At 34.0% G+C, this 12,512-nt stretch overlaps 1 protein-coding gene across 1 annotated transcript in view; it reads left to right on the top strand.

The window, feature by feature from the left end:
- The first annotated feature begins 2,253 nt into the window (after positions 1–2,253).
- Positions 2,254–12,512, top strand: part of Lmpt (four and a half LIM domains protein limpet) — a 227,131-nt gene continuing 216,872 nt past the window's right edge. Inside the window, exon 1 of the mRNA XM_076114819.1 lies at positions 2,254–2,572. Within this exon, the coding sequence (XP_075970934.1) occupies positions 2,525–2,572 (48 nt within the window). The 5' untranslated portion in view covers positions 2,254–2,524. The remainder of the gene's footprint in view (positions 2,573–12,512) is intronic.

Genomic DNA, 12,512 nt, shown 5'->3' with positions numbered 1-12,512 from the left:
TTTATTAATTTATAGCCTGCGGTAGAGCAGAATATATACTGCGGAATGTAGAGCTCGAATGAAAATTTGAGTTTTGCTCAAGGGAAATGCACTAGAATTGATGTCAATGTGGAAGGTAATAATGGAGTACTATGTCACGAATGTAATGTAACTTTGATAGAGTCATTTGCACATAAATTCGTGCCTGTGTGGAAGTGGGAAGGGAAATACGACCATGTTGCCGAATGTGTAGTTTGTTTGTTTGTATACATACAAACTTTCACCCCCTATTTTATCGTCTTGGGGATCAAAATCCTTTTTAGCGGATGCCTACGTCATAACATCTACCTGCATGCCAAATTTCGGCCCGATCCATCCAGTGGTTTGACCTGTGCGTTGATAGATGACAATTTCATATTTAGATATATATATATATATAGATATGCATATCTATAAACATATTTTTGATTAGTTGGTTTGAATTAAAGATATATCTTGTTCTGGTTTTCAGTTCCAGTTCAACAGCCATACAGAAATTGATAACTCGGGAATCGAATTCGGTACCTTGACTGGACCTCTCAAACACTACGACAATCGATATAAAATCCCAGATCAAAATACATTGAAAACAACAATCTTATAATCGGAAATATTTTGAAACGCTTTTAACTTCGTCCTTGTAAGTCAGCTGTTTTGTCTATGCATAACACTTTAACATTCTGTTCGCGTCAACTCTATTCGTTTAGTATTCCGCCGGTAGATGGCGCCCTCGTCACGGCAACAATAAAACCTCTTGGCTGCATTTAGTGCCAAAAGTATATGTTGACAGGTAAATGGTTTGTGAATTTATATGTTTTTTTAATTAATATCACATCAATATTATAACTGCGAGACTTTCCGTATGTTTGAGTATAATCATTCGCGACGCTACCAGTCTGCTGTCTGTCTATGCTTTCGCCACTAAACTGCTGAATACATTTTGATAGTATTGGTAGTAAGGATAAGTTACATGTATTCCTAAATCAGCCATTATAAGGTGAATAAGCATCTCTTAAATTTGTACGCGAGTTAGTTTCAACGAGTTAACTAATCTATAAAAAGTTATGATGAATTAGAAGTATATTATAAGTACAATATTTACCGTGTAGATAATACCTGTGAAATTAAAGTTAATTATAATATAATTAAACTTAACTAATGATGACTTCGGACCTTTAATGAATTACCATGCTGATTTTCAATAAAATCGCTTTAGCGGTTCAGTCATAAAGAGTGACAGTCAGCCATACATATTGACATTTGGCAATAAAAGGATTAGTGTCTAGATTTATGTATAAATCATCAAACCTCTATCAAATCCTTTTAGATTTTCACTGCGCTACATTAAATTTAAAATATATTTTCAACTTCCTCCCACAATATCCGTTGCTCTACATATTCTATTTCCAAGGGAAGTCACATATCCGACTCTATCATCGTGTCTAGACATAAGAGATATCTGCATAATCATTGTCTCTACATCTATATGCAACTTGTTTTGTCTATAATTTATTCAGTAGGCAACTCTATTAATAGTAGAGTCTATTCAAATAGGTGCATTTAAAACCGCTTAGAGGTAAAACGATTTACAATAAAAAAACTAGTCGTTTTAAAAATTATTTACAAATATTAACTCTAATTTTTGATGATCTTCAATATTTTTAATTTCTTTTAAAAGTCTTTTAAGATCAGTTCAATTTGTTATCGCTTCTCTCGGTAGCAATATTATTTAATTACTTGCGAATAACAAGATAAGATATTATTATGTATGCTGACCTCTAACATAGAGATATAGAGTCAAGACTCGCCCCACACGAAAGCGGCACAAACTGCTGTCCTTTATCTGTCGATAAAAATGTCTGGATGACGTCATCGTCGCAAGCGCAACCAGCGATTAAACCGGCGACTAAATATAGAGTGTAAACATGTCTTAAGTGAATCATGTGCGTTCACTTCAGCTGTAGTAAGTAAACATACGTGGCAATGAACAATGTACTCACGTTTCACCTTTATCTATAGCTCTACATAGAGGCGACGCTATTTTTCTAAACAAAAGAGTGCGAGACTACGGAACACCAACCCTCGCGTCACCGCGTGCATTCAAAACATAACCTCCAAAATACTTAACCCATTGTCCGGCACGTAAAAAATGCAGGCCGGTGGCGGCCGGCGTGGCTTAGTACGCACCTCGGAACGACGAGAGAGCGTTGTCCGCGCCAGTCTGACTCCAGCCGCGGGCACGACGCCTCGCTCGCACTCTCCGACCGGTTTTAAGTTCTCTCGATAAGTTATCAGCAAATAATTGCATGAAGTCATCGATTAAATTAAGTGCCGCACCGGACAAAACGTTCATAACAATATTTTCGTTTCAAGTTAACACATTAAAAAGTTCTACGAAGGCTTAAAAAAGTTTGGCAGTGTTGAACTCTACAAGTGTCCGTGAAAAAGTTGTGTGCGATCTGATTGGTCGGTTTGTGTAGTTTTGTGGTTCGTGTCCGGTAGCAGGATGAATGGGACACCGGCTAGAAGGCCGAAGAGCGCCTTCTCTGAAATGGTAAGTTCGCGACTCTACTTAACATTATTGACTCACTTTATCTGAATATCGAAGTTTGGAGTACATTTTTTATGTGTATAACCGAAAAGTGTTCGTGCAAAGTTTACGAGTGTGGGTTACGTGTGTTGAAGGTTATTTCCCGTGGGTAGTGAGGACCGCTGGTGATTGGAAAGGGTTGAAAGCGAGTGATAAGTCGCCCAGCTGGTCGATGACTGCAAGTTAATTGGTCAATAAAGTGTATTGTATGATTAATTGTTTTGTTTACGGTTTGTGTCACCGATGTAGAGCTGATATCATACATGTGTTTTCACTTTTGCATAATCTTATGAATTAATGTTTGTTTTGTAAATGTTTTTCAGTACATGTGTTTCGAGTTGTATATTTTTTACTGTGTTAATGAACTTTACTTTTACTTCCATAGTATTTGCTCTATATTGTTATGAAACTATACGACACGATTAACTTTTCACACGACACTTAGCAGAAACTGCGGAACAATTAACATTAATTAGTTCATATTATGATTTATGGTAGAGTCCTTTAAATCGTAAAATGTCAAACGTTTTGTAAATGCTGCTAGTTTTAGCTGGCGTGTTTATTTTGTTTAATTCAAGTCTTAAATGTAGAGTCGATTTATGTCTCTACATTTTGGTGTCGCTTACTTAATCTGAGAGGAATGTGGTTGCATTACATTACAATATTATTAGCCACGCACTCGTTACGAATATAGAGTTTACTGGAAAAACTTAATGTAAAGTATTTAACATGCCTTGACTCTATTACTTAGAATTATGGCTATTGGAAACTAATACATTATTTTAAAAATAAAGCCTGCTCTAAGTTTACTAGTCCCTATTTTTGTGGCTGGAACTTTGCAAATATGGAAACAACAACACTTTATCTATGTATTTGTCCCAAATTGGAATTGAACCTACGGCTACCACAGTGTATTAAGTAGTTGTTAAACCACTTATGTTTATCTTAATTACACTTGCATACTTACGATGCATATTAGTACATTCTTATTCATACAAAAGTTTCACTAAACTTTTTATTCCGAGGTAGTGTTTTTAAGCCTATTCAAAGAGTGAAGTAAGTATGTATAAAGTATTTTTGAAACGGACAAATTTTAATCTCGTCTGGTTTTACAAGTTTGGTGTGTGGCCGTGAACTGTATAGACACGCGGACATATATGGGAATACCACTTTGAGAAGCTAGCCTTACGGTCTTACTGAGAATTTTACATTAGGAATTAAATGTTCCGCAGTTTTAACTGTTTTCTACATCCTGTATGCGTCGTATCTCAGTTGACAACTAGTGTACGTGAAATTGATGGTAATTTATTACATTGCTGCTTTGACGTAACGTGTTAATCACTATAATGTAAGGGAGCAAACAATGTATAGCATATTGTCTTTTAATTAGTTGTCAACTGAGATACACGATAAGCACACTGGAATAGTATTCTAACAAGACTCTTGTTTCTTAGATTTTTGATATTTTAAAAATATTTAGCAACTTTACATTGCATTCTGGTTTTGCAAATGATTTTTGCTATGCGATTTCTGATAAATTGGCATAATACGTATTCAGACAATAAAGTAAAGAACCACTGCTAACTTTATGTTAGTAGGTTAGAATCTGATACTAAAGTCATAATTTTATAAAGTTTCCTGTTATTAAAACTTGGGTTGTCATAAAAAAGTTTTATAATAAGCAGGCGTATGCTAAAAAGTATATAATATAAGAAAAAAATTATCATAATTAAATTATGTAATATTAATGAAATATATAATCAGGCATAATAAATAATTACAATGACTAAGACTATTTCGGCTTCCAAGTGAATGATGATAAAAAATATATTATTACTACGCTTATGCTGCATATTATTAAGCCTAATCATTATCAAATATTGCTTAGTAAAATGAATTGTTAATTTTCCTATGCGTAATCGACGAAACTACTGAACCGATTTAAGAAGTGTATATAGAAAACTACTTTATTTTAGCAGAAATTAAGTTTTTCTCTATCCATAGAAATAGTTGCAAAAGGGTTATGATCAAAAGCTAGACTTTATTGTTTTAATATTAACCTTTTTACTTTATAATACAATCCAACCAATCTCTGTTACTTCAAAATAATTTATAGTATAGTCTCTCATTTACACAGTCTGACGCAAGGATCTCTCCCCTTGCAAGAGGATAAAGACAGGATATTACATGATATTTCAACAGACTTTACACACCACTGAATGCACTGAAAAAATCTCAATTCTATATTAAACTTTAACCCCCTACTAAGATGGGGAATAACAGGTTGGTCGGAAGCCCGTGGCAGTTCTTAAGTAAGAAGTAGGAATACGAAAGTAAAGATGTAGGTATATGTTTAACTCTTGCTGCTTGTTGCAATGACCTGTTGGAAGACGATCTGTGAGTTCAGCATCCATTGTCGAGGATGTTCCAAAGATGGATGATCTAGCTAGCTATATGGGCTATGGAGGACACTTAAAATGTTGGTTCCGGTTGCTATCAATAGATACCGGTAAGCTAAGCCACGCGAAAGGCATTTGTGCTGCGTGAACAAAAAATAATAAAAATATAGAATGATGTTTACTAAACTTATGATTTGTAATTCCCAAAGGATATTTCAGCAAATAAACAAAGTTAAAATACTAATGTATTTGTAGTATATAAGTAGATCTTGAACCGAGTCCATCTGTTTGAACATGTAAGAAGATTTAACGATGATGTTTGATGATAGCTTTAATGTTTATGATCACTTGCATTCATTGAAATAACGGCAAAGTTAAGAATAGATTTATTACAAGCTACTTCGTTTACAGTTGCAATCAGTATTTATTGAAAGTACGATGCAATTTGAAGCAAACCACTGATACATTTTTTGTTTAAATCTTTGCATAATACCTAAGATAAGTCTTATACCTAAGTTAAATGGAAGCTAACAACACTTATTGTTAATCTTATTAATAAATACTTAACATTCCACCTGCCATATTCATAGACATGGGCAGAAATGTGCTAGTGTTAGCTTATATGCAAATATTGAGCATGTAACAAAATTCCAAGATACTATTAAGAACACGAAAAAATTAACTGCACTTGCCCGACTCTACATCCGTACCAAAATAGCATGTACCACTGTTCAAACCTCCCTAGAGACGGAGGTTTGAACAGTGGGCTTATTATCAAAATATTATAGAAATTATTGTACCCTGTCTCGTTCGCGGAAATGATTGTTTGTCAACCGCGGACATTGAACACTACTGTACAGGTATTATACACGAATAAATCAGGGTATACTCGAATAAATCTGTTTCAGCGGGTTGACGGACGTATTGAAAGTTTGCATGTCAAATATTTGCAGTTACGATATCACATGGAAAATAATTTGTGCACTATTTTGTTTGTATTTTAAGCTTATTTACGGTTAAATAATTCCACTTAACTTAGAAAATGGTACTTATGTAGAATATCGTCACCAAATGGTAAAACAGGATCACCATCTGTATCTCAAGAACTGTAACAGTGAGATAGTTGAAAGTTTCACAGATAATGTTTTTATGTTATCGCTATTACAACAAATACTAAAAACTAAATAAAATAAATATATAAGGAGGCTCCCATGCAACAGAATTTATTTTTATACTTACAGCTATTTTTTCAATTGATTAAGGTTATGCTGGTATATGACCACAATGGTGGATATGACCTCTTATTTGTGTAACGAAGTAAAATATTTTCCTAGTTTTGTTTAAAATATGGTTCGTTGACAGAAAACCACGTCAAAGCAAGCGGTTAATGTAAAAAAGAGTTAAATTATAGATACATGATGTTGTAAATGCTCTCAGTTACAAATTCTGAATTTTAACTGACGTATTGTACATATATGGATATAGTAGAAGTGAATATAAGTATTTCCTAGCTAGATTTCGATTTCAATTTCCAGTTAAAAAATCGTAAAAATTCTCTTTTTCAAATTTTTCTAGTTCTTTAATTTGTGGAAGTAACATAAGCAATTTATTTTCACAGAAAACAGTTTTTAATCGGAGCATACAGACGTAACTAAAAACTAGCTACTACTTATATTTATCAACCTAACCGTGACGTTATATCGAATAAGCATACATTATAAATCACTGCACTTAAGCATAGTTATACAGTTTCCAATTTGAATATAAGATAACCAAAAATTTATGTAAAATTACTATGAGTCCAAAATGTTATGTAAATTCTCCTCGTTATGGAGTTCCAACATTGATTTTATATGATATTGTTGTGTAGTAATATAGTCGGCTATAAAACAGAATATAAAATACCGTCTTAATAGTGCGATAGAACTGATCAACAGTCTCAAGTTCGATTCCCAGGTCAAAATCTTACAGGATGCACCCAAACGTGTCGGAATTGAATAGTATATGACAGAAACTCGGCACTTGTATCATTATCTGTCTACGACTTAAGCTATGACTGGCGTGATGGTATAAAAAGCGCTTTAAATTAGTGTCTTTAAAACTAGCTTAAGACTGGTTTTGAAAACTTGTTGATTGCAAAAACTAAAAATTAATTTGTAAAAAGATTTAGGTATTAGCTTAAACTTGTGATCCGTAACCATCAAAGGACGGTAGTCCAAAAAAGAACTTAAAAAACAAGTACATAAGATTGTATTTTTAATGACGTTGAAAGCTATGTTTATGTCGTTTAGATTGCATATTATAACATACGGCAACGCGTAGACAGTTTTGAAGGACTTTACTAATAAGATATATTGAATGACTTAAATTACTAAAATTTAACTTCAGATGTTACTTTGTGAACAAAAAAATATATCCATGAAGAAACATAACTAATCACCAGCCCGAATTTCTATTTGGAAAAGTCTCAGCTGGGTTTTAAATCTAAGGCCAAGACCACCAAAGAAACATAATTTTCAAAACAATAAACCATCAAGAACATCAAAATTACTATTTTTATTATACCTGTACTATCATTTTCAAAATGGCCGCCTTAATCGATTACGGTTTTCGAATTACACATCACTCCGACCACAATTGTGTGACGGAGATGCGACTAATTTAATAAAAAAAGGTTCTTAAGGAATTCTACATCAATTATGGACCCTTAAGAAAAGGCCGGCACGTGACTAATGGTAATTTCCGGGATTAAACTCACGGTGGTAGGTTTTGGTTGAAACATCGAAAAAAGAAACTAAGGAATGTTAGAATCAAAACGTTATTTCTATGTTTTGAAAATACATCTGCGCTACGAATCAAGCTTGCGTTTTAAATCTAGAGGACTTCATTGACTTATGAGCCAAAGTAATCAGGTACCAAAGATTTACTCTGACGTGATACATATGTGGCGGAATCAAAACTTCGAGTGTTATGTATAAGCGTTGTCTGGCATACTACTACCATTGACATGATCCAATGTAACGAACAAACAACTAATTCAGTGATACAGACATAGACTACCAAAGTAACAGAACACAAGTTATGGTAAGTAAAGCAAGTTAAGGTTACTACATTTATTACTAGCTCCCACCTGCAAATTCGTCCGCATGATTAATAGATTTCCCGTGGTGTAAAGTATCATACTAATATGTTGTAAACAATCTGTAAATCAAATTTCATTAAATTCTTTCTGTAGCCTTTTCGGCAAAGAGTAGGTACTAGGTACCTAACGTACATACGTGCATCCAGCCACCGTCACCAACTTTCGCGTTTATAATATTAGTAGGAAATAGTATGCACAAAACCAGGATATACCAAAAATGGATCCGAATAACATCAAAACCATAACAAATCAAACTAAAATGCTAATTAATATCTACGCGTTTATAGAAAGCTTTACATAACAATTTCTAACCCCACGTCACGGGCGGCTAACTTAGACCTGATTCACGTTATTCATCGCATATTAATTTGTTTCGGAAGTGCACTCAATGGGGAGGTGCGGCGGCAGTCGGTGCATTATTACTCACTACAGTCACTGCTTAAATAATACCTGTGCAAGTCCATGTGATGTGTGTTACATGGATCGTGTCATACTTTTTACGTTATGGTTTGTTTATATCAAGGACTAGTTTCTGCTCGCGATTACAGCCGCGTGAAACAAAACTTATACATACTGTACATACTGTTCGTATTTATTTCATTGTATGAGCCTCTGCCTACACCTTTTGGTGTACATATATCTCCATTTCGTCATTTACAACGTAGGTCTCGCGTAATTCGGGGCGAGCCATTGCCACATACCGTTTATTTTACCAAACTCCGGGCTACTATAGACTACTAGAAAAGGCTAATAGCACGTTGCGGGACCCGGGAACCAAACCCAAGACTTCAAGTGTAACTGATTCCAAATTCATTAAGTATTTTTAGCGTTTAATCGTAACGTTGCGTTTATTCGCATTGATAACATTAGTAGGATGATATAACATGACATAACATGAATTGTGTCACAATTAACACATTCTGAAGTGGATTTGTTTATATCAAGTTTCATTCATAGAACCATTGATAAAAGTTGTTAAATAGCATATTCTTGTACTTCTATTCAGTGATTCATTCATAAAATACCTACTTACTGTTATGAGTTGATTTCTAGCATCAAACTTATGAGTACGGTAGCTATAGTCAAGTGAGTATGACAGAAAATGTTGACTCAAAATTTAGAGAACTCAGCAATGTAGAACTATACGATATTGAAGAGTTGAACCGAGATATTTTGCCACATAAAAAGTCTTGAGATCGATTCTCATACGGAAAGAATATCTGTTTTCTGATAGATGGGCCTAAATCTTCTCTAGAGGAAACGACCAGAACCGGAGCACTACCGGAGGTTGCTATTAGAAACGCGTTCGGTCTAGGCTTGCAATGACACTCCCCCTATACAAACTTATGGTCGACTTGTGCTCGGATACTCTAGCTTAGATACTGCACATGATACACAATGTTTCATTACATTAAAATTTTATTCGTTTCTAAAAGTCCTCGGTAATAAAAAGGCTAATTCTTTGCCCGTTTGTGTGTAGTTTACAAAAAGAGAAAGAAGTAGATTAAACCCGCATGACTTTTTCAAAACGAGACTCAAATTTTTTGTCTATCTTTTGTGAACAATCTCGGTGCACTATGTTTTAATAAAAGTACAGCACAGTAGGAAGTAATATTCAAACGTTTTTTGTTTGAAAACTATTTTTTATATAGTTTTTTGTGGTATATAAATTAATATGTTCTCTTTAATACGCGTGTTGCGTGGGTAGATATTATAAACACTTACTTATGACTCATTTGGGTTATTAAGTTGCCATAAAGCAAGCCATATGTGCTACGAATCTAGTATTTAAATCACGTTCCGCCTATCAATACAAATTACACGAAAATCCGACCTGCAGTTTTTGAGATTATCACGAAAACACGGACACAGGAGAAGTCTTCGTTTTCTAATAAACTACCGGCACCTCTCGACTTCGTCTCCGTGAACTTAAGTATACGTTTACATATGTTATTGCTACTGGACACTTATTAGTGATGGCATGATTTTACAAAAACTTCCCTAATTATAATAGGTAAATGAACTATTCAACTGATTTTTTTCCCAAATAGAACCCGTCGTTCCTAAGATTATCGCTGTGAAACAAACAAACTATTCATATTTAAATTTTAAAATTTAGATAATGAAGAAATTGTCATATTTTGTTGTCTATTTTGGTAACATTATATTCAAGATCAGATTTAGTTAATGGACTAGCAACAAACTCAATCATGCCAAATTCACCAATGACTGGACATAATGAAATTGCATTACAGTGTGACACCTGCTTATCTGATTATAGTGTACATTAAGATAGTGAATAATATACCTATGTACTACTGATAATATTATTATGATACGGTTCAACAATATGACATTATGACAATCAGTAGTCGGGGGCCGTAGTCAAAGTCAATTATATGCCTTATTTCATCAACTTTTCAGAAGTATTTGAAAAAGTAAATAAATATTGTGGGACAACACACACACGGTCATCTGATTCCAAACTAAGCAGAGCTTGTACTATGGTAATCAGACAACTGGTAAACATACTTATATACTTCTAAATACATACTTATAGAGATAAATTAACATCCGGGCCCAGAACAAATACTCGTGCTCATCACACAAAAATTGGTCCCCGGTAGGATTCGAACCCACCACACGGGGCGCTACGGTTGTTGCGGCGAGGTGACCGCTTAAACCACTGCGCCAAACGTGCAGTTAAATCTTCATAGAATCTGCCACCGTTTTCAAAAAGCTGTTACTCTTGAGAAGAAACGGCAAGAAACTCACGGCTTGCTCAATAATATTTGATTACTCTACAGTTGTTCATTATTGACATTTACAATACCACGACGAAGCCAGGTCCTCGGTGCTTCTTAATGAACTATCGATATACTATTCAAATTATAATTCAATTTTTCTGGTGCAACTTTAAAAACCAACATTTAAATGAGATAAAGATCTCTAATGACGAAGTCAGGTTCCGGCCTATTAGATGCTTATCTTGATAACAAATAATCTAACCCGATAACATAGGTATTGCTCATGAAAAATATAATTTATATTTGAACCGCCAAATATACAAATTAGAACGATTTAAGTCGATATTGGTATTGATTGACTGATTAATTTAAATATTTCTCTCAACAGTAGCTCGCAGTTTAGTAACTTATTCGGTAGGTTCGCCCCGTATTACATGGTACTAACATTGTTGATAGCGAAACATGGGTGTATGCCTTGATGTTATAACAATCGAAACTGCAGAGGCATAATGTATTTTTTCTTTTTTTTCTACTTGCTTACGTGTCGATGGTTCAATAATTCACACAGGCCACCGATAAATTATTCGTCAAACGAGTACCGTGACCTTCGAACAAAGGTCACGGGGTCAATGACCTCTGTCCAAGTTGTTGAATCATTTTGATGTCAATAGGTGCTTAGTTTTCTTACAAAGTGAATAGGGCATGCAATAAGATTTTGATGTAGTTTACATTTTAGAAGTAAAATATTTTTTATAAGTATTCGTGACCTTGTGTGATATGGATGGCATTGAACTTGATTTAAAAGAATATACAATCGTATTTGATGATAAAGAATAATAGTTGATACAAGTGAATATTTATTTAGACAATTCGCGATGACTTATTTTCAAGGTCAGGCATATTATTGGACATTTAGGAAGTAATGCTTAATGATAGCAAGTCCATTTTTAGAATTATCAAGCTTTTATCTAAGACTAAACATGACACTAGGTGAAGGTTGATATTTAATTTTCTTTTTCGTTTAAGTAAAAGGAGATAACTTCAGCAGGACTTTACAAAGAAAATGAAATTTTATATGAATAAAATATAATTACTGAAATGTATGTACCTACGTGCATAACTCTTGAACAACTGAACTGAATCGGATAATTCTTTTTTAATATGTTTGTTACTGTCGGGACAAGGTTTTCATGGGATCAAAATTCATACGGGAATGGAATCAACGGGATGAAATCGTACTATACTTGGACAAAGTCGGGCCAGTCCGCTAGTATCATAAATAATAAATACAAAACAAATATGAACTTAAGCGTATCAGTTTTTCACATAAAACCTGCTCAAATGTACTTATTTCACTATATAAGTAACATTCATATATTTCTCATACATTGATGATATAATCTCCGTGTAGGTACAGTGAGCACAAATATTGTACAAGCCTTCAACACAGCTGAGCCAATATACTCACGTATAATTATATGTATGAACTAACTTCAACCGCAGTTTCATTCATATTAAATTACAGAATCAGTTGCTAGTTTCAAAACTGTACATATATGTAAATGTAATTAATACTGTACTTTTATTTTTGAATATGTATAGCTAGAACGAATTGC

The sequence above is a fragment of the Anticarsia gemmatalis genome, chromosome 5 (assembly GCF_050436995.1).
Source record: "Anticarsia gemmatalis isolate Benzon Research Colony breed Stoneville strain chromosome 5, ilAntGemm2 primary, whole genome shotgun sequence".
NCBI classification, from domain to species: Eukaryota; Metazoa; Arthropoda; class Insecta; order Lepidoptera; family Erebidae; genus Anticarsia; species Anticarsia gemmatalis.
This window is presented reverse-complemented; position numbering and strand designations above follow the sequence as displayed.